The sequence below is a fragment of the Azolla caroliniana genome, unplaced genomic scaffold, assembly GCF_043228905.1.
Source record: "Azolla caroliniana isolate FFs.n. ecotype wild unplaced genomic scaffold, voAzoCaro1.0.p SCAF_7, whole genome shotgun sequence".
NCBI lineage: Eukaryota > Viridiplantae > Streptophyta > Polypodiopsida > Salviniales > Salviniaceae > Azolla > Azolla caroliniana.
The window spans coordinates 20,438,953-20,463,362 of NW_028230442.1; the positions used below are offsets into that span (position 1 = coordinate 20,438,953).

At 36.7% G+C, this 24,410-nt stretch overlaps 1 protein-coding gene across 1 annotated transcript; it reads left to right on the top strand.

Moving 5' to 3' along the window:
• The first annotated feature begins 897 nt into the window (after nt 1-897).
• Nucleotides 898-6,368, top strand: LOC147862273 (AP2-like ethylene-responsive transcription factor TOE3). The gene is made up of 7 exons (XM_087323087.1): nt 898-907; nt 1,262-1,350; nt 2,302-2,375; nt 2,472-2,522; nt 3,507-3,583; nt 5,067-5,518; nt 6,282-6,368. Exons 1-7 carry the CDS (start codon nt 898-900, stop codon nt 6,366-6,368), a joined length of 840 nt encoding a protein of 279 aa, XP_087179213.1.
• The last annotated feature ends 18,042 nt before the right edge of the window (nt 6,369-24,410 follow it).

A 24,410-nucleotide genomic window follows, 5' to 3' on the forward strand; every position in this document is an offset into this window, starting at 1 on the left:
TCTTATTATTATTATGTATTTACTATTATGTATTATTATTATTACTATTATTTATTTTATTTTAATTATTTATTGATTTAATTTTACTTATTTATCTAGCTACACTGAAGAGACAGAATTAATTGCCAAGGGCAAAAGATGTTACAGCCAAACTTTGTTCAAAATATTTACAGACAAATAAAATAGAGAAATGCTTCCATACATAGAGGTGTCATTAGACACATTTGTAGGCACTTCATCATCCAATGGGTTCGATGCATAGAGGTGTCATGAACATGCAATAATTATTAGACATGATGACAAAATTGTCCAACAATTAGACACATTGTGGACATAATCGCGCAACAATTATACACATTGTGGACATAATCGTCCCACAATTGGACACATTGTGGACAGACTCGTCCAACAATTAGACACATTGTGAACGGAATAGTTCAATAAATTGACAAATCGTGTCATCACCGTCCTATATAATTAGCGATGTCCGACAAGTGTGGACCCCGATACATGATATGAAGGGAATCCAAAATGTGACTCTGTGCATATTCACGAGAAGTCCTAGTTGGTAGGCGGGAAAATGAAAAAAACAAAAAACCCAGAATGTGCCCTCATTGTCCACCGTCGTCCTTAACTTGCTCAACTGGCCACACATTTGTAAAGGGAATTTCAATCCCATAAAATGAATTGGTAACCATCTAGAAGACCATCAAATGTTGGTGTAGGAACTTTTGTATCTTTTTGACTCATCACTAGAACAAAATTAGTTTCATCAACATACATAGCTAAGATTTGTGGTCTCCATCTTCGGAGAAATAACTTGTTTGCGTCATCATTTCACATTTTTACACACACACATACACAAGCACATGCACATGCATAGAGTCTAGACAATATATGATTCCAAGTAAGTCGAGTTGTTGATTACCCTTTACTAACATTGATTGTTTTTCATTGTTGATTCTTGTCATGTGTTGATTCAATATATGATAACACGGGAACCGTGGGACCTGCAGTGTACCTAGGTACTACGATGTGTTACTTCATTTAAATAATAGAAGTGTTTGATATATAAACTTTAGTTTGAATGCCTTAGAAGGTCCAAAAATATGCACATGGGTTATCCCATTAAAGTAATAAGGCTATTGAAACTTTTTTCATATTGAGAATTCAAATTTAACGTACTTAGCCAATCTTGACACCAATGCTAATATAATTAATTTTGCTATTCATGCGAACAAAATATAAACATGTAATCTAGGTGGCTATGATAAAGAAGAAAGGGCAGCTAGAGCATACGACCTTGCAGCATTAAAGTATTGGGGTCCTACTACGAGTATCAACTTTCAGGTGATTCTTAGCTATTCCTCACTGTTGCTTCGCTTAGACGTTTAGACAAACATTTTAAAGTAAAGAGTCATTTTCTATCTCACTAATATGCGTATCTTTTAAAGTCAACACCCCAACTTAAAATTGTGTACTTATATGGCTCTTACTAGCATGCGTGATTTTGTGAGATCATACTAAAATCTGTGCAGACTAGCATATGTTTGTATGAGATCCTACAATATTTATCTCAATCTGATTGGGAATTGTTTATGTGAGTAGCATAACCATATACAATATGGTCGTGGGTGTGTGTAACTTTTATTAATATTTTGTGCATTATCATATTTTATTTTAAAACGCTTTATGTGAAGTAGTTACAACTTATGACATGTCTATTCCATGCCCTACCCACAAAAATATGGATCAAGTTACATATCCTCAAGTACATTGTCTTAGGGTTCTCTTACAAAAAGTAATAGTTGTAAAGTAACAAATCTAGATGTACATAACTTTGTTCATACAATGCTTTGGTAGAAAAGTCACATGGTAAATATCAAGAGCTACTAGAAACCCGAACTCATGTATCAAAGCCAACGGACTAAAATGACATTTTGTTGCATGTGGCATGGCTCATTGTTCTTTAGGTTCCACTACATTTGTAGAAAGAGCTAGATTTAAATGAAAAAGGGTATTTTGAATATATATTGTCAACTTAATGTTTGAGAAACAATTTCGGCCCTCCTCACAAAACTAGGGGTCAAATGATACTTAGGTGATGGATTGCGGTGTTCAATTACATTCCAAACCATCAATCTCTAATATACATATGACATGCTTAGTGATTTGCTTTTGAGGGGCCTCATGCACCCTCGACATATATGTTAAACATTAGTAATTAGTTTTTCCTACCTAGCTACATGGTTTGGTGACTATGATTTCATTGATGATAAGTTGATTTTGATGTTCTACTAGCTTGAAGATTATGAAAAAGAACTTGAAGAAATGAAGAACGTGACTAGACAAGAGTTTGTTGCTTCATTACGAAGGTAAGTTGACGACTCATTATAGGTGGATATATTTGTTACACATTTATTATATTCTCTTACATAAGCTAACGACACAGAATGGCTTTGTTTTTTAAGGAAAAGTAGTGGATTCTCTAGGGGAGCATCAGTTTATCGTGGTGTCACAAGGTTAGCAAACATCAATCTAATAGTCAATGACATGCATAAGTTGTCTTTCCTCATTCTTGTCTCGATTATTTTTAGATTACATTTTGTTAGTCCAAATATACATATAGAAAAGAAACCAAATGCATTTTGTACATATTATAGTAGGGATAACATGGCCTACATTACATTTATGAGGACACATACACTACTTTCTACAATTGGGAATTTGGATGTGAATCGTTTGATCATTCAAAAACATTCACAACCTAGACCTGATGGAGTTACAAACACAAACATTGCAATTGCTTTATTTGTGTCATGGGTTATAACTCGCATATATAGAGGGATATCTAAAAGAACAAGGCCAACCTTCCATTTTGAAAATTAAAATGAGAAGACAATGGCATATAAATTTTGTCATCAAGTTGAGAATGTGATGGGAGTAGGGAAAATGTTTTGATATTTCCATGAAAGCAAGTCAATATTTTGAAAATGGGAAGGCAACAACTCTCTAGTTGTTTCTCAAGACTTGATTTTGGAAAGCACTTTAGGATATTTGGTTTCATTCCCAAAGTCACTTCATAGTACATCCAAATTTTCATTTGGATAAATTTGTGGGGATTATGGACTATATGGATATCATGTTAACCACATGGTCTTTTTTATGAACATGCAATCAATGAACTCCTCTTCTTCAATTGGTGGCATGCATTGCATGGTTTTCTTCAACTCCATGTTATTTGACAACTTTCAAGTTTTCTTGAGTGCTTTTGAGAACAACACTATGCATTAGTATTTTTGTGGGTTTCTACCTCACCTTGGTGTTTCCCACCAAAAGACTAAAGCATTACTTAAAACTAAAAACATTGGTCCATCTTTATTTGAATTCACAAGTCATGCAAATAATGAATAAACGAGTGTTCAATACCGCCTCAATTATATGTCTTTTGTTCTATCCCTCTTTGATCTTGTTTTTCAGCTTAAGATAATTTAAGTTTTTTGTAGACATCATCAACATGGACGATGGCAAGCTCGAATAGGGAGGGTAGCTGGAAACAAGGACTTATATCTTGGAACTTTCGGTAATTATAAGTCATATTCAAGTGAAGTAACATTTCAACACATAATATTGCTTAATAAAAGGCTAGTAAATGATGTTAGGGAAGTTTTCATGGACAAAGTATAGGTTTGTTGATTGTCGAACCTTTGAACTCACAACATAGTAAGAACCAACATAGTTTATCGTACAAAGAACCTTGCCTAGAACACACACACACACACACACACCATACTATAAATTACAAATAATTGAATTAAACCAATCATCGATGGCTCAACAAGTGTGTTATGTGTAAACACCTCATAGCTTGGTCATGTATCCAATGAGTGCTTATTCTAATATAATAGGAGATATGTTACTTTTGGTTTTAAACTATATGTGTACATTCTTTTATTTCGCTATCTTGGTAGATACAATTGTACTACATTTTTATCAACAATAGACATGAAGATTGGCAATCCTTATATACTACTAATCAATTTGTCTCTTCCCTTGGAATTTTCATATCTAAAGTCGACAAAGATCGCGAGTAACATTAGTCAATTCAATGAGAGAGAGAGAGAGAGAGAGAGATTTCTTACCTTTCTTACCGTTCCTTCGTCTTAATTATTTGTGCCTTTGTTAATAGGTAGGCTATCTATTATAAGTCATGTATGGCTCTACAATGAATGACCTACCCCTTTCCTCATTATGGTGTATTATTGCACCATTTACATTAAAAAAAAAGTACCTTCACATGCTTAGCTAAAAGGGTTAGAAGGAGAGAGAAGAGGTGGAGGCCATCAATGCATGTGAGAGGGGGGATTAACAAGCAGTTAATCATCACCATATATTAGATTTATTGAATGAGATGTCATACAACCCTACAAGATCTAGTAATGACACACTTAAACATTTGAATAGACATGATTCTCAATACATTAACTTGAGCCTATAAGTAAAAATGATTTGAAAAGTAAATCCATTCTGAGACAATGAGAACTTCCTCCAAACATTAATTGACTAACTTCCTTCAAAAGTTTTTGTATAACTTTTTTTGTAATGTAATAGTTTGCAAAACATTTTCCTTGAAGCTTGGAATCTACTCTTTTTTCTTTGTACTACGACAATAATCCAAAACTAAATAAATGAAAAAGCATCATGTTGTTGTATCAAAGGAGGTGACATAAATCACAGGTAATAAATTGATGAATGATGATAAAACTCATTAAATGTTTGAAATCATTACACGATCCATTAGGTCATTAAATAACTGAAATGATGCACAGAAAAAACAACATTGCATCATGCGACGGCCCACTACCCTTTGGCCAATCTAACATTTCGCACGGTATTTTAGTGAATGAGCGTCTATGATGTCCCTTTTTGCACAATGCTGATGTGGAGTCATTAAGAGTAGCTATAAATATGATCATGGTGGATGCATTTATGGACTTAATATTGATATATCTCGAGCTTTACGTTGTTTTTCATACAATCATGTTCAATGGTGTGTTGGCTTGTAGGGACACAAGAGGAGGCCGCAGAGGCATATGATATAGCAGCTATAAAGTTCCGAGGTGCAAATGTGGTCACAAATTTTGACATGAGTCGATATGACATAGCAAAGATCTTCACCTCAAATAATATTCACAACCTCAATACTAACACCACAGATGATCCACTAATTAGTCACCGTAACTATTACCCGAATCACAACCTTAATTGTTATTCTTATAATTCAACCAAAACCTTGATACGTCTTCCATCAAATACTTTACATTATTATAAACATTCCAATAATACTAATACATTACAGGATTATGATCGCCATGAAAATTTACGAAGTGGTGCAAACAATAACCATTCATTGCTCATGCACATCCTAAATCACAATTCTTCGCCATCTAGTGAAGTTAACTCCAGTTTCTATAATATTGAGGGTAACAATATGCAAGACCAACCAATCGGAAACAATGTAAGTAAATTATACATAAAACAAATATCTCGCTATACATATATGTGTATGTGTATAGGTATGTGTTTTTGTGTATGTATATATGGATCATGCAACATGTAAGTTTGTGTGTACATTTGTATCGTCTGTGGTACTTAAGTATAAATGTTTCTTTGTCTCCCATTTTATTGGTAGACACTTGCTCTCATATTCGTTGAGTGCACGACATGTACTATAAATTCTTTACTTTGAGATTTCTCTTTCATAATATCACCCATTGTGAAGAAAATATGTGTATACCTATATACAAATACATATGCACGCATTTGTGTTTCTATATATAAATGTACATTTGTGCATCTTTATTTATATTTGTGTGTATGTATACGTAGGCATTTCTATGCATTATACAAACACATTTAAAACATAGCCGTGAAATTTTGACAGTTAGGAATTAAGTTTTTTAGTGTGCACTGGTACATACTTTATTGTCACGAAGCTTTAAAAGGAAGATGTTCAGTAATATATAATGTAGGTACATGCTTGTTATTGTAGGAGGAAAATTACATGAGTGCTTTCGAAAACAAAAAGACCCAAGGAAATTATTCGGCACTACAAAACCATCAAATCATATTGATAAATCATCAACAAGGACCTTGTAACCATAACGAAGAGAATAGTCACAGAGACATGTCATGTTTAAGCCTAGTACGATCTAACTACTCAACATTCCCCTCCACACCCTATAAGCATAATAACCATAATGTGCATAATATTACTACAGTGGTATGAAAAGCAGCAATTTAACTCAATTTCCTCAACCCGCAACTTAGAGGTAAAGAAGGATGCTCAAATTTATTCTAAGATTTAGAAGTTAATGTCCCAATAACATGGAGCTTTACTTGTATCGACTTGTCGTTTCAAAAGATGTTTCCATTCTTAAACCAATGAAGATCCTTACATGCTTGAAATTAGGTGTGTATTGATTCAAATGTTTTCTCTCTTTGTAGCTACTCCTCTGTGTGTGTGTGTGTGTGTGTGCACTTTGCCCTAAACAAGTTCGAGAGTTTGAGTATCACATTTTAATACAGTGCTTTGCCTTTGATCATATTTGACCATGTTTTCCACACATCTTTGACCAAACCCAATCCTTGTGCGAATTTATGTCTCAACCACAATGTGCAATCTTGATTGCAACAGTCATCAGCAAAGTTCTTGAACATCAAGAGTCGCTACTCATTTTCACATGTATTACATAAAATGTAATATTTTTGGTCTCATAGGTCATATTTGACCTCCAAAGACGATAATAGAATCTATCGATCTACCTATCTCTCTTTGTGTTTCTCTCTCTACCCATGGTCTTTTGGTAATACCAATTGAAGATGTCAACTCCACACATCATATATTAGGTCATATTTCTCTTTCTCAACTATAGACATGTTGGGTAGGTACACTTTATATTGTTGGTTAAATTATAAAAAGTGTTTAAGGTGTCTTGCACTTATCATGATAATCATCATTGACAAAATAGAGTTGTAATGACAATCATTTACAAAATAAAGCTATGGCATATTAATAATATAAAAAAGACCTAGAGTTATTATGATCATTATCATCCCAAGGGTTCTCATTATCATAATCATCTTGAACCTCTAGGTCATTGACTTGGCCACTTGGCTTGTTTTGGATGGTTTACCTAGGCATGTATGCACATGTGTGTGTGTGTGTGTGTGTGTGTGTGTGTGTGTGTAATCACATATGTATGTATGTATGTATGTAATCAACCCCGGATTTGAAAAAAATATACAAAACTTTAGATGAATGTACTTCACCACTCCGTATGTATTTATGTATGTATGTATGTATGTATGTATGTATGTATGTATGTATGTAAAAGTTGAATGGTATGTATGTATATGTGTGACAAAAGTTAGAAAACTTATGAGCACTAGGAGAACTCAAGATATTGAAAGTATGAATCAAATATATCTCAATAAGATCACTCTTAATGTCATTCCATAAGTAGGGCCTTGACTTTCTTTGTCCATTCAAACATTATCATGTACATGATCTATTGCAAAAAGTGGGTAAAATCAAAGCCTCTATATTGGGACATTAGTGCGACATCCAATAATCATTTTCTTTGCAAGAACATATTTCACTATTGCAAATGCTCCATCAAGGTTAGTGATGATATTCAATGTCGACCAAGACGGACAAAGAGGTTGCGTCATTCCTATTGGATAATGGGTTGCTTCATCATAAACTGCTCTATATGCCATGATGCAAGCCCTAATGCCCCCATTGCATCTTACAAATGGTAAATGGTGAACTTTTACTACATGGAGGCCATTGTAGTGGAGGTTAGTGTAACATATTCAAACAAGTTATGCACTAATGCCTTTCACCAATGGTTTGGTATATGCTTCCCTAGGAGTAGAGGGTCAAGAAATGCATGTTAGTTGAAGGATGAGAAGAGGTACATTAGTGTTATGAACTTCCCTGAACAAATGTTTAACTTGACTATGGTTTGGCTCAAATAAATTGATGTTTTCTATGTTCCTTATAAGGTTAAAAGTTCAAAATGGTCAAGATTCTATTGGTGACATTTTCAAGACTCTATTGGTGACGCTAGGCTCTCTTTGGATCCATTATTCAACATCCAAGTTATAACATACAATAATATATTATGTATGGAACATCGATGGTCTTTTATGTTCGTTTCATGTCCTTTTGGTTCAACACCAGTTCTTGATTGCTCTCTTCTAATCCTTGCTTTATGATAATATAAAATATTGTCTTCTCATCTTCATCTTATTTTCCGATTCATCATTATTTTGGGTCTCTTCAACGGTGACACTAAATAGAAGAAAAGCTGGACATTGTGAAAGTTCTCAACTAAAATTATGAGGTACTAGGTGAAGAGAAAAAGAAAATAACTAATGAGCAACGAGAAAAAGAAAAAGCATAATATGGGAGAAGCTAGAAGGAGAGAATCAAACAATATTGTTGATGATGAACAAAAAAGGAAAAGAAAGAGGGTCAACATTTAATCTTTGTTGATAAATAGAACAAACCATAGGTCTAAAGTGTCACGGACACACCAACCACGGACTGGGACGGAGCACGGATGATGGGTCTACAAGCAACGGGTTACGAACTTGGAGCTAGAAGTGACGAGGTTGGGAACTCTCGAAGTTGTGATCAACATGAAAGCATGAAGACAGAGATGAAGAACGAGACAAGATGGAATGGAACAAGAATACTAGATTGATGTATCAATGACTGGTGTTGAATCCCTTGAAAGGGACAAGAAGGTTACAAGTATTTATACAAGTTTTGAGATTGAATATCTCTATAATATACCTGAGAAATATCTCTAGAATATACCCGACAAATAGTTCTAGAATATACCCATCTAGAATACACCATAGAATATTTCTAGAATATACTAAAGACTAGAGTAGTCTAGAATGTATTAAAAAAGAATAAGTATAATACTAAATTATTATATATAAAATATGCTTATATCAAAATGGTTAGGAATTACGTGTTGTAAATGTGAGGTTGCGGGTTTAATCCTCACTAACTACGTATTTGATGTCACTGTGTCGTGACATTATCCTCCCCTTTAGGCCGCCTTTTCGAAAGCGTGGTGTAGGGGTGGACAGGAATTGGAGCATCGACAGTAGTGAGGAATCATATGTTGTCCTCACCGGAGACTCGAACACTGACGTACTTGAGCGATCGGAGATTGGAACACCGACGAGCTTGAGCGACCATGTGCGGTCCTCACCGGAGACTGGAACCTCGATAGGCTTGAGCGACCATACACGGTCCTCACCGGAGACTGGAACCCCGACGGGCTTGAGTGACCATGCACGGCCCTCACCGGAGACTGGAACCAGATGGGCGTGCGGCCCTCACCGGGGATTGGAACACGGACGGGTGTGATCGGCCATGTAGCCCTCACTGGGAACTGGAACATGGACGGGTGTGATCGGCCATGCAGCCCTCACCGGGGACTGGTACACGAGTGGGAGTGAGGAGCCATGAGGCCCTCAACGGGTATTGGTATACGACCGGGAGTGAGTGGCCATGTGGCCCTCACCGGGGACTGGTACACGAGTGGGAGTGAGTGGCCACCGGGAATGAGAACGTGAGTGACCATGTGCAGTCCGTTTTTAATAAAAAAATATCAGAAAGGCTCAATTCAATAAAAGCAAATAAAAGTTTGACAAAAAAACATTAATTAATAGATTACTTTGTCTATCCAATCAACCAAACGGATCGGTGGATTGTAATGATTCGTTAGATATGGATGCTTGCACTACGAAGAAGCAAAAAGCAAAATTTTTCTTAAATATCTAACTCGGTTGGTTTTTGATTAGAGTGATTTTGGTCTTAAAACAAATATCGTTCTTCGTTTCCAAATAAACCGGTTACGTGGAATGTTCCAAAAGCAAAACAAAGTACTCCTGAAAGGAATAGGTGAATCCCAAATATACAAACGGGCAGCGACCATGCGGTCCACCGAGAACTAGAACACGAACCAGAGTGAGCGACCACACGGCCCTCATAGGGAACTAGAACACGAACGGGCGAAGGAGTGCAAGTGAAGTGGTCGACTCGAGTTCTTCTATTATAAGAGGGTAAATAGTCGAGGTTGACCCAAAACACGGCACAAACGATAGCGTTAGCGAGAAACCGATGCGATCCCCACCAAGAAAGTGAGCAGTTGTGAACCCCACCAGAACTAGATAGTGAGCGATCGAAATCAGTCCTCGCCAAAGGAAAGTGGCACGAGACTTGAACTAAAATGAAAATGGAGTGCAAACGAGCAATGATTTGATCCCCACCATGAAAGTGAGTGGTTGTAACCCCCACCGGAACTGTGAAGGTGAGTGATCGAAATCAATCCGTTTGATGAAGACAACAAGAAGTGCGGAAAAATGATGATGTCAAAGACGAGGCAATGCAGATGATGATGATAAGGAAGCTTCTCTACAAGGAATCATTATGACTATGGTGACGATGGCGACTCTAAAACCAAGGATGCTGATGATGGTAGCTCTGGAACCAAGGACTATGACGATGGTAACTCTAGAAGCAAGGGTGATGACGAAGACGAGTGATGCTTCTAGTTGGAAGGGATTCAAGCTGTCACAGACACACCAACCATGGCTGGGACGGAGCACGGATGATGGGGCTACAAGCGACGGGCTGCGAACTTGGAGCTATAAGTAACGAGGTTGGGAACTCTAGAAGTTTTGATCAACATGAAAGCATGAAGACAGAGATGAAGAATGAGACAAGATGGAATAGAACAAGAATAATAAATTGATGTATCAATGACTGGTGTTGAATCCCTTGAAAGGGACCAAGGAGATTACACGTATTTATACAAGTTTTGAGATTGAATATCTCTAGAATATACCTAGGAAATATCTTCAGAAAATACCCGACAAATATCTCTAGAATATACCCATCTAAAATACAATATAGAATATTTCTAGAATATACTAAAGACTAGAATAGTCTGGAATGTACTATATGCTAGAATAACTGTAATACTAAAAACATCGGGTCATTTAGAACAGGTAATATGTCGCATTCCTTTATTGCTAAATACATGAGATGTCAAGAATTACAATTTTTTAACAAACTTTCAAGAATGTATCACGCATGCGCACATGACTTTTAAAAACATCAATAAAAAACACAGTTAATATTATCAAGATTTCAAATTTAACCTATATTTTCTCAATTCATACACATATTTAGCCAGACATTCGCTTGGATTACGAGAATGCTTTCAACTATGATTGTAATATGCTTCATTTTACATAAGGTTGAATTTGATTCCAATTGAACAATTTTAGAAACACAATTTTAATGCTATATTTCTCTCTAACTCCTATAAAGCTTGTTATATTAAATGAGCAAATTGCATTTTTGGGTATAATTAGACACATATTCACAAGTGAATATCACATTATGTATATACCTCACATGCCCAAAAACTTCTACGAACATTACATCCCAATCATATATGAACAACCTAAATGTAAGATCAAGTGAGCAACAACGTTGACTTAATATTATTCTATACACACGAAACTAAATAACCAAGATTAAAGAGCTCAAAAATCCTACAATAAAGCTAAATTCAATTATATTAATAAAGAAACAATTATAACCAACATTTGTCATACAATCGATAAGTTCATCATCATCTATTCAATAAAAATTATACCTAACAACCACATACTTTGCGAGTCAACCAATACAAATATATGATAGACACTTAAAATTTGCAAACCAATCAGATAATGTAAAGAAATGGTACTCAAACAAAATAATATTATATTCCAAAACAAGTTTAGTGTTACAATTTTATAGTTACAAATACAAACTAATATACAATCACTCCATTAGGAGGTTTGGAATAGGTTGCTCTCTAAGATCAGCTGACAGTGGTGCTGCATCAATATGTTCTGTCTCCTTAGCTAAATCTTGTATATGATTAGAACCCGATACATCTTCAAGGTCGACAAAGTCGCCTCCATCCTCGTCTATAGCTTCCATCGGCTTTCTAGAGGCCATCTGAAACATCTCTGTTTCCTTGATATGCTTTGCCCCAACCTCTTGGTTCTAGTCGGGACAATCCTAGATGCCTTGGATCCTCATCTTAATAAAATTGACTGGTCGGGGTCCTTTTCTAATGCGACACAGTTCCTAAGTAGTTTAAGAGCACATGCAGTCATCATTCCTAAAAAAACAATCACACATACAAAAGTAAGAAAACAAGACAAGAAATAATATTTCCTTTCTAAAAAAATTGATGAAACTTATGAGATTACTTGTTCCAGAAAATAAGTCGAGAACCTAATCATCAGGGTTAGAGAACAACTCGACCAATCGATTAATCAATCGTTGGGGCTTGTGATAAGGGTTTAATAAACTCTTATTGCCAGACACGTGGCACAATTTCTTCGCTACAGGTGGGCACATGATATAGTTGACAACGTTCCGCTCATTAACATGTGCTTGAGCCTTCTTCTTAGAAATTGCGTCGTAGTTGCCCACGCACATGTGCTCCACAACGCTCACCATTCGATCACCCGGGGTACGAGTTATATTCGTTTTAACCCTATTTTATAATTGAATCAAAACAAGTTAATAAATATGTAGTAAGCAACATGGAATCCATACATTAAATATATAGTAACATAGAATCCTTACCAATGCATATGTTCGGTGGCATGGCATCTCGACTTTAATGCAGTCGTGACCGATAATGCCTGACCCATACTGTGAAATATAATAATATGCCATAATGGTGCTAGGGTCAGCTCCGCAAAGTCCTTAAACATCTTCTCTATTTGCGGATATTTGTATGACACATCGTCGTATGTTGAGCCTGATATTCTGAAGCCATACAGTATATCTGCCACGAGCAATGTGTAATGTCTCTTGGGTAATATGTCAAGCATATTACCCACATCACCATTATATACACTATAATACAATTGTCGGAAAGGATCACTCTTGTGCAAAAAGCTTTTTACGGGATTTGAGTCCTCAAGCACCCCGAGTTCCTTTCCTTTTGTCATCCGTTTCTCGTATTTAGCTCGTTCCAAATGGGTGATGAAGGCACTAGGTATGTCTTCATTGCTGTCGCTATTCTTCTTTGAACGAGGTGGTTTCTGTAATTATAAATTTTGTAAGAAGAAACCCATTATCCAAAAATCAATTAATATTTGTAGAACATACATACCCATTCTCTAAACACAATAAAGAATTCTTCAAGAGCCTTGTAAGATGATGTTTTTGGGCAAGATTGCTCCACTTCTTCCTAGGTAGGTAGGGACAATTTTTTCATCATCAGCTCTTGAATCTTCATATATACCTTATGGCTAAAAAACAAAAGAAACTAAAATTAGAATAAAGAACAAATCAACAAAGCAATCAAATCAAAATGATACATGCACATTGATGACTCACTTTTGAAACTCTGTGACCATTTCGTCAAGGCTAAACTCCTTGGCGGCCACTCTTGATAATACGGATATCAATAATCTGTCATCCTTAATTCCTTGCAGTGACCGCCAAAAAAGTAGCTTCATATCTTCAGCTAACTCTTCAATTACTAAGTCACTTTTACGTGACTTAGATTTCATCTCCACCTCTGGGTCGATCTTAGCCTTCTTTGATCGTTGACCCTTTATTTCTTTACGCTCCCACATACTAAAAATGCGATCTTGGAGGTCCCACACCTCCCTTGTTCTAAATGCAAGTTGAAACCATGAGTCATATTTTCTCAAGCCTTCAGAGTTGGTGCTTTCATCAACTGCTATCCCCACTTCAAGCAGACATTGTCGTTGCAATCCAGGATGCAGTCGAGGACCAAATTTTTGTAGCGCATCAAGGTACTCGTGATGGAAGAATCGGATGTGCTCGATACATGACATCTTTTGTCTATAGTCATTATCGTTGTTATGATCCCAAGCTAACAACTTGGCTTCTTCATGTGTAAGGCTTGCATACACTTTACATTCTGCATACTTGAAGAAAGGGGTAAGAGGATACTCCTTAACCAGTTGACATCGGGCTTTAACAGAGTGGGATCCTCCAATCACATAGTATGTGTAGTCATCTGCCAAACTGTGCACATGCACTAAATGTGGCTCTCTTATTTCTAGAGCCCATCTTCCTATCTCCGGATCGATGGGTGGTTGTTGAATAGAGCAGATTGGTAAGTGAAATAATTGTCCTTTACGGACAAGCTTCGCCTTTACAATATTTTCTTTGATCTGGTTCTGCTCTAAGGTGAGTATCCCCGATGAAATGTGCCCCCTTGGAGGAATAACTTCGAGCTCAGCTTCTTCCTCCTCATCTTCTACGAACTCGAGGACCTCCAGCTTGTCCTCTTCTGGTTGCTGCCTTTTCTTGTACTTCTTATGTCCCGGTTTGGACTTCTTGGCAAACTTTGGTGGGGTTGTTGCTTGTGTGACCATCAGCTCTCTGTTAATGTATGGGCACAAAGCAACAATCAAGTTGTTTTTTTGTCTGAACATCCTTTTTTAGGACTTTAGGGTGGCAGGAGTTAGTTATGAAATTACGTTCATCGATCTTGACTCTATGAACCCCCACTGAGCTATCAACATCGAGAAGAGGTTTGATGAGTCATTGTCTTCATATTCCATGTTCTGTACGTAGTCATAGGTGAATGTCTTTCCCACCTGCAACTTGCCTTCACCTTCAGACTTTGCAAGAATAAGGAGGTCCCCTTCTTCCTCGGTGTAGATCAGTGTCCACTCCACATGGGGGTAGCTCTTCAGGCGAGGCTCCCCACTCTTTTCGTCTAAAGTCTTCGTCGTGTTACCGACAAAAGACTTTGAAGTGTCATCACCTCCTGACTCAATAAATGTTTTGCAAAAATCAGCTTTCATCATGGTGTCAGAAGCTCTTTTGGTTGGTGATGAAATTTTTAGTTTGAAGGATGGCACCTTCTGTCATGGCTCACTGAAAACAACAAGTCATGACACAAGGATATAAAAATAATCTTAATAATAAACAATATAGGCCTCTAAACTAAGGTAAAAATTAGAGAAAATCATACGTTTTTGTATAGAATGTTACATAAAAAACTTGAAGAAATAGACCAAAAAACAACAAAAAATTTGACCAAATTTGATCTATTGATCATAAAAAGCCCATTTTTCAATGGGAACACTACATCGAGTTCCTGTTGAAAGAGGCGAGTTCCCGTTGAAAGAGGTTAAACCTCGATTATGGAAGCAAAAGTTGAATAAAACAAAAAAGAATCTTTAAGGAATCTTTTTGGAATCTAATATGTTGGGTTAGAAAACATACCTGGCAATTTTATTTCCCTTGTTCATGTTGATGTTAGAGATGTTGACTTCACCGGGGAGGCGAAAACTCGACGATTTTGGTTGTTAAGTGCTCTTGTGCTCCTATGCTCTTCTTTTGCTTGTATGTGATAATGAGAACTAGAAGATGACTTCCCTGTATATATTTTTTATTTTTTATTTTTTATTTTCAAAAATATTTTTAATTATTAAAAAAAAAAGTTCTTCTACATGGTGCTTATTATAGAACCAAACTTGTGCCTATTTTGGACATTGTTGTTGTGATTTAGCCTTGAGCAAAATGTCCTCAAAGTCGAGTGAAAATTCTCTGTTTTCTATTGAGCCTATTATATTATCTGATAACTCGTTATTCTCAATCGAGGAATATAGCCATGTTAATAATAAAAGGTGCCATGTTAAGACCAACGATGGTCAAGAACAAAGCTAGATGACAATTTTTTCGATAGAGTCATTGAACTTAGGTAAAACAAGATATATTACAGTAGATACAACTCATGTCGAATCTAGTTTATCGAATGCTAACGAAGACTGTGTCAATAAGCCTCTAAATTTTCAAAGAGTTCCTCGAAAAGTGTGTGTTAAACGATATAATTTTTTGTGTTTAGATCGACAAATTTCATTGACATACGCAAGGTATGTTGTGGGAGCCTTTGTCTATCAAAATTTGGAAAGGCAAACTTGCGGGGGTTGCGACAAAAGTATTTGTCTCTCAATGGCGACGAACAAGATACATTCTTGATTGCCAATATGCAACTTGTTAAGGACCATCTGGTAGTGTCATGTTCTCAGCAGGTGGAATATTACCTTTCACTTACTACGAAGAGTTGTCGAGTTACTTTTAAAATTTCTTATAACATCGGGAACATGAGGCTACAAAGAATTCAACATTGATTACTGAAGGGGTGGTGGGTGCCTTTCAACAATACAGAATCTCCATGTAAGGGCCTGATTGGGCGACATGTTGTTAGATGGATGGAGATTTATTTCTCGAAGCAATGTGATGTTATGCCCACCACTTGAAGAAATAACAAAATATAATACTTTATTGCGAGACATCGAGAAAGCCAAGCGTTGGAAAGATCTAAAACTATGCATCATCGTCAAAAAACGCTTCAATCGCCAGAAAGATACATGTGCTTGATTATAGATGGGATGGATCAAAAGCAAACTTGTTTGCCACATTTTCGAAGGTTGCCCAAGGATATTGGAGATGAATGCCTAGTGCAGATGCACTTAGTAGGATGTCTTTTGTATTGTCAGACAATAAGGCCTCAAGTGTTCTTAACTTATGCAAATATCCACAACGACCCTAATCTTACAATTACAGTCATGCAAAGAGTTCTGCAGAGTTGGCAAGGTTTATTCCCACCAGTACTATACGTGCAACTTGACAACACGGCGAGAGAAAACAAGAACTCAACTGTGTTTGGTTACTTGAGCATGTTAGTAGACAAGGGTATTTTCAAAAAGATTAAGGTCAACTTCTTGCTAGTTGGTCATACACATGATCACATAGATCAAATGTTTAGTAGGTTCTCCAAAAAATTAGATTGTTGAACCTTATACCCCCAAACCAGATGTGCAACATTTAGATGAAGTATATGATTTCAAAAGCTTTTGTTTGGATGATGATGGGATTGGATGTAGGGTTCTTGTTGTCACGATATGGCAAGACTCGAACCCATGACCTTATGTTACATGGGTGGAGCTCTTGACCATTAGACTATATGTTGTAATACAAAAAATATTATTTTCATTTAAGTTTTACTATAGAAAATTGATGTATATTCCAGATTTCTCTAGAACATTCTAGAAACTTCAGGAGTACTCCTGAGAACACTATAAAAGGAGGCACAAGGCATTATTTCAAACCAAATCGGTTCAACGCTAGTCTTAAGCCTCCTAGCTACTATTGTATATTCTCTTCACATAATATATATCTTTTGTTATCATCATTCTCTCTCTCTCTCTCTCTCTCTCTCTCTCTCTCTCTCTCTCTCTCTCTCTTTCCTTCTCTCGAGAGTTCTACACCTCCCTTAGTACTAATCCTCATCTTTTAGTACTAATTCCTTCTCTGTCTTAGTATTGTTCTTGGCAGTACTTCTCTGTCTTAGTACTATTCCTAACACTTGCTCCGCTTAATAATATAAGATTGGTTATTGGATGCGGTACCTTGAGGAAAAACAGAAAAATATTGAGCAAACCAAAAGGTACGTTGGTGATCATGATGCGGATTGGTGGGATGTCTTCTTTAATCATCAACATACAATATTAGATAACCACTTTACAGGGTATTGGTGACTACAAAATAAATTCGAATGGGTGGTGGCCCATCAATGGCAACCACGACTCCTTTACAACCACTAGATAATCTTGAATTGAATAATCTAGTTCGTCCACGACAAAGAGATATTTACGTGGGACCAAGATTATCACATGTTGCAAAGGCAAGGTGGCAAGGCGATCTACATGAGCTACAAGTTGGTATGTTGGTTGCAACATTAGTTGGGGGTGATAAGTTGGGTCATCCCTTCTAGATTGCCAAAATCATTGAAATTATTAAGGATGATGAAGGCAATCACGTAAAGTCTATTATGGTTCATTGGTACCATAGCTCTTCCAAAGATGCATTTACTGGGAAGTACTCTTTAGAGATGGTTAAGGATGTCAAAGGCACAAGCAGAAAGCAAAGAAGAAAGAATCTACCAAGCATGTATACTCTAGCACTTGATAATGTCGACATACTCATGTATGACTTCTCCTTGACCAAAACAAGCCATCTAAGACAGACTACAATCAAGATAATAAAAGAGAAGATCCCAAGTGTGCTTGTTGACGCAACACAGAGATGAACGAGGAGTATGTCTCATAATCACGGTGACGTTGGATTGCAATTGGATGAAGACAATGCATTGGTTGCTAGTGATGATGAGGATGAGACCTCACAAAGCTCTTCTAGTTCATCGGGTGGGTCTAGGCGTATCTCTTGGAAGTGATGGATCTCATATATGAAATGTAAATGTTGTATGTTACATCAATATGGCGATTCACAAATATGTATAAATATACATGTTGGTTATTTTGTAATTTTTGTATGTTCTCTTGTAAATTTCACGTGTCGATTATTAGGGACATTTTTTGAAAGCCCTAAATTTTTGGACATGGTATAAATCAATATATTTTGATTCAATTTCCAAAACCCTTTACGTATGCGGTGGTCCTTTTTGTGAAATGACCTACTTTATGTCTTTTTTGGACGGACTGTTTTTAAATTGCGACATATTAGCTCTTTCAATGGTGTTTAAACTAATATATATAAATATATGCTTATATTGAAATGGTTTGGCATTACGTCTTGTAGATGTGAGGTTGCAAGTTCAATCTTCACTAACTATGTATTTGATGTCGTTGTGTTGTGACATAAAGCATATGATGGAGGAGGATTCTAGATAGCTGGCTAGAATTACTGCCATTCGAAAGCAACCTCATTAAAAGGAAGAGATACTCCACTAAAATAGAAAGAATTAAACCCATGAGCGCCTCTACAAGCCCCATCACATCCCTAAGGGTTTTGAAGCCAATGAAGAACATGTCAATAATCATTACATGAGGCCACCTTGGACGAGGACATCAATGGAGACTCTGATGTGAATCAAAGATATTAAAGAGTTGATGATGACATTAATCAACCATGGCTCTGAAATTAATCTCATGTCCATGAAATCCTACCACAAGGGTGTGAAAGATGAAAATGAAACTATTGAGGTCTTGAGCTAGGGAAGATGAATTTGGTGGCATTGCTTATGAAAGTTTGTGGGAGTCGCGTGAGTATGTTAGCATGTGGTCATGCACCTAGTGTTTTTCCTAGGCTAAACAAGTAAATGTATATTATGTGTGTTAAAATGTTGCATGTGTAGGGGAAATATTGTGTGTGTACCTCTATGCATATTGGTAATACATTTATGATTTTAATGTGGGTGTAGCTTTGATGGTGTATGTGTTTCAATGGGCACATATATTAGGGGTATTGTTGCCCGTAGGAGTGTACAGGGCGGTGTAAGGGTCAAACACGGTAAATGGATTGTGGTATATGTGAAATGTATATCAATGTGAGTGAGGAAATATATGTGTATGAACACATGCACAATTATGTGTATGTGTGTAATGGTCTTTTTTGTAACGGTCATATTATGTAACCGTTACATTTGATGTACTATATAAACCCCTTATGGGGCATGTAATGAGAGATAGATTTTTCCCTCTCACTTTTGGTGTCATTCTTTGTTTCTCTTTCCCTCTCTCTCTCTCCCTCACACATAACCCCCTTGGGAGGGGGGTGGAGCCGTTTATGGCTTCACCCCCCACCCATTAACAGGTATGAGTGGAAGAGGGGACGCTTGTGTGGAGTTGTCTTAACTCTTGGTGTGCATGCACACTCTTGTGTGCGAAAGTGTATATGTTTCGGTTTATGTGTGTCTACACATTTACATGTATCTGTATGTGTTGGTATTCTGTGATTATGTGTGTGCGGATGTGTGCAAGTGTGGATTTGTAAATGTGGGCATTAATCTTTCTGTCGCTAACTTCTTCTTTTCCAAAAAGAAGCTACTTTACCATTAGTCAGGAGAGATTATCATAGAAAGACTATACAAGGTGGCTTATACATAAAGCGGGGAATCACCCTCCCACCAAGTTCAAGAATATGAGACTACGTGCATATCCTTTCAAACTGACTACTTAATGTAAGTAGCTATTTCGTGATTATGTGTGTGCGGATGTGTGCAAGTGTGGATTTGTAAATGTGGGCATGTATATTTCTGTAGCTAAAAATTTTTTTCCCAAAAAGAAGCTACTTTCCCATTAGTTAGGAGAGATTATCATAGAAAGACTATACATGGTGGTTTATACATAAAGAGGGGAATCACCCTCCCACTAAGTTCAAGAATATGAGACTACGTACATATCCAAACTGGCTACTTAATGTAAGTAGGTACCTATAGGTTATCGCTATAAACCGGTGCCCTTCATCACCGGCTAGTACAAGCCAAATCATGTGGCCTACAACGAAGGGAGAGTGGGAGGTGAGTAGGAAACAACCAGTGTGGGGCTTGGTAGTTCCACCTTGGGTCATTTCCTCCTTGCATCACCATCAACATATTCTGCCATTTCTGCCAAGCGCAAACAGGTAGTGACCACATTGTTGGAGTGGTTGCAAACCTCATCCAATTTCCCTCGTATGCAATTGATAATCGTGAACCATATATCCATGATCAATTCCTCCGGGGGGCATAGTAGATCTTGGAAGGCCTTTAGGTAGTGTGCTTTCCATACATACCAAAGGGTGAAGCCAGCGATCAACATCAAAATCTCCCAAAACTGAGGGGATACAATCTTCAAGCCTCTCCCAAATCGGGTCTTGACGAGTTTACCTCTTGTGCATTCATAACACCAAATGTCTCCATTGAAAGTGTATGTCCAACTATCAACCGAGAGATCGATCCAAGCCCCTGCACTCCATGATGTTGTCCCTTCCACTTTGCAGGGAGCTAAGAGGCGAGTCATCCTGTCCCATACTCTCTGAGCTTGAGGGCAATCCCATAAACAATGTCTCGGAGTGTCACTAGGTGAATAATAGAGTGGGCAAGCTATCGGGCCGCCACATTTACCTAGCCATTATGTACACATCTATAATGGTTTCATGTGCATGCATGTGTTATAATATATTGATTGATATCTATGGCTAGATTTGATGTTCAAGGGGGGGACAAGGGGAACTTAAGGCTAAGCTCAAGTATTTATCATTATTGTCCAAACTAAGGGACATTGTTGTCCTAAACCCTACATCCCAAGGCTGATTTAGGCCCATTTACAAGCCCAATTTGGAATCGACTTCAAGAACTTTGGATTTTGACCTGAAGCTAAATTTTTTTAACATTTTGAAACATCGGAACCCATCTTCCAGTTAGTGGCAATTTTTGTCAGCACTCCACTTTGGTTTCTTTGGAGGCAAACCTTCAACTTCGACGTTTCTTCTACACAATTGGGAAAATCATTTCACAACTATGTTTTTATGCCTAAAATTCCTAGTTAGCCCATTGTAGGACTGGCTTAATGGTAAAGTGTTGACCACTCAAAGCATGGGTTCAACTCCCCTCTACTAGATATTTAATCATAACTCCAAATTTTCCTTAGAAGGGGAAAAATGGAGTTTTTTCGTTGGTTTTTGCTTGTGTGACCAATGTGGTTCCTCAATCACTTAAATTCTCACTTGAACTTCACAATTCTTCTTGAAAAGAATTGTTTTTAACTCTTTGCAAGTGGTTACAAGTTCCCGGATTTTCAATAGGTTTTCAGGAACATGAATCAATTTATAAGAGATTATAGAGTATTTGAACCCTTTTATATAGTGTGAGAAGATATTCGGATAAGAATGAGTTTTGGGGGGGATATTCATAAATGGGATTCTCCACAATTTCTTATGTCGGCTCCAATATGCCCCTTGGTCTCTTAAATCTTCGCCAAAAAAGAGATAGGTTACATGAGTCAAGTAAATTCACCATGAATCACTTAAAGCTACATCGAATAGAAGATAGATAGTTTATATGAATCAAGTCAATTAAAAAAAGATCACTTATATTAAATACTTACCTTAATTATATAATCTCATGAATTACAATATGTATTCAAGGAATTGAATCAAAATTACACAAGATTTATAATATTTGAACCCTTATACATAGCATGAGAAGATATTAGGATAAGGAAGAGGTAGAGGGGATATCCTAAATTTCACATGGTGAGTTCATGATTGATCACAATTTCATCTTGGTTGTAGTAGGCCTCCCATGCACTCTTGTGATTCGTGACCCCATGATAATTAGTTCATCAATCAAAGCTTGAACCTCATGATTTTGGGACAAATGTTTGTGGCCTTATCATCTTTTGCATCGTAGCTCCATTTGTTTCTCCCCCGCCCCATGACCACCTTTAGGTAGTTTTGAACCCTTTACATCAGCATATCTTTACATTTTTCTTTTGATTTCCACTTTCAACCAAAAAGCTTTTGTACACATATTTTTCCCATGCTTTCCTCCCTTCAGGCACACCATGTCATGACATTGCCATGAGAATTGTGACCCGTTGAGTGTGAACATAATCCATAGATGGTTCTCCAAGAGAAAGAATTTCACAAACATTTTGGCCCATGCTACTAAAGTGTTTAACATACCATACTATACTTGGGTTTTTCCAAAGATTCACTAGGCTCATTATCTTCGCAAAGGCTGTGGAGAGCATCTTAGTGATTGTGAGGCCCCTTCCTTGCATCAAAAATGAATGCAATAACATCAATTTTGAGAAAAATGGATATATATCGAAGCTTCATCCTCCTCTCCCTTTGATATATTTGAGAGTTCTTGCGTCTATGTAAATAGCAAATAAGGTTATTCATCCTTGCTTCATTCAAATGGAGCTCCATATAATATTTGACATAACTAGTGGTGCCCCATATTGTCTCCATAACAATATCATATAAGGAATATATTGTCCACCTTATTTTCTCTGGCAATCCAATAACATAATTATTAAACTAGGCTCAAGTTTAGGTAGTGGGTGGATTTCACTTCCCTAATAGAAGAGAGAAAGAGAGAGAGAGTTTTATTTCTAAACCAAGCTCAAATTTAAGAACTATATGGATTTCAAGTGATGTTAAATGTCAATTCCTCATTAGAATATCTTCTTTTGCTTTCGTTTTCTTCCTGAAGCAACTATCATCTAGAATTTACGATCTTTTAAGCCCGGGAAACCCCCGTTTAATACAATTAGTAAATGCAAGGGAACATATATGTCATGTCTCCATACACAATCATATATTCCCAAGGACATCAATTTTAAGGCTAGGTACAAAGAGAATTTCCCATCTTCATTATTTAGTACAATAGTCTCTAAGCATTGAATAGGTTCCTTGTTAAGTGCCCATGCTCAAGAGTCAAGCGTAAGGCAAACTATTGACATTTAATGTTAGCTTGGGCTAATTCATGTATGACCACCTTTGTAGGAGAATTAAAGATATGATTAGGATGTTGAGGAGGATTAGTACATATGTAGTTAGTAACTACTTTTTATATATATAGTTCCTAAGTACTTCATAGTATGTAACCTAGGAAATTCTAGCCAAGTAATAAAGGAGGATTGGTGCTTTGTTATATATTATATAGTCTTGTGAGAGTGATGTGTACATAATATGTAGCCTAAGAGAATTTCTTGGCAAATAATGTAATATAAGGAGAATTAGTGTTTTATTATATATTATATTGACTTGTGAAAGTGATTGATACACTCGTGGAGGAATTCCAATCTACGAAGTTCCATTCGTATGTGTTTGAGAGAGATAAATTGTTATATATTTAACTTCCATGGGAGACCGATTGCGATTTATGAGATCATGCCTAGCCCATGACGAGGATGGAACGAGGAGGATGGACCTTGGGTTCTCTCAGTTTATGATTTTGATGTCGTAGTGTGAACCTCCAAGCCAATGGCTAGAGAGACAGGAAGAGAAATGCATGCACACACCAAGGCAAGTAGATTAGTAAGGTTTGGTTGTCAATCGAACATAGGCATTGACCATCCACCATCACTAAACAAACATAAAAAAAGGTAGGGTGGAAATCGAAGAGAAATCTAAATAACAAACACAAGAAAAAGATTCCAAGGTAAGTGATCGAATATTTGTGATAAGTAAAAAAGAGTATTAACAAATTTTGTAGATAGTGTTTTTTTTAAGAGGAAGATAATTCATAGAAATATTGCACTGTGGCTAAACGACGAAAGCCACACTATAATTGTTTATGCGCGTATTATAATTAACATAGTTTGAGGAATTTTGTAGAATGGTGAGATAGACACCAAGCAATATGGATCTTCAAGAGATCTAGAGAACAAACAAATACGAGAATCAGTTAAAGAAATAATAGAACATTTATGACAAGTCCTCGTGGAGTTCAGAGCACATA

Coding starts and splice junctions, on each gene's coding strand:
- LOC147862273 (XM_087323087.1), top strand. Junction 1,351..2,301: donor CTACGAGTATCAACTTTCAG/GTGATTCTTAGC, acceptor ATGTTCTACTAG/CTTGAAGATTATGAAAAAGA. Junction 3,584..5,066: donor CTTATATCTTGGAACTTTCG/GTAATTATAAGT, acceptor GTTGGCTTGTAG/GGACACAAGAGGAGGCCGCA.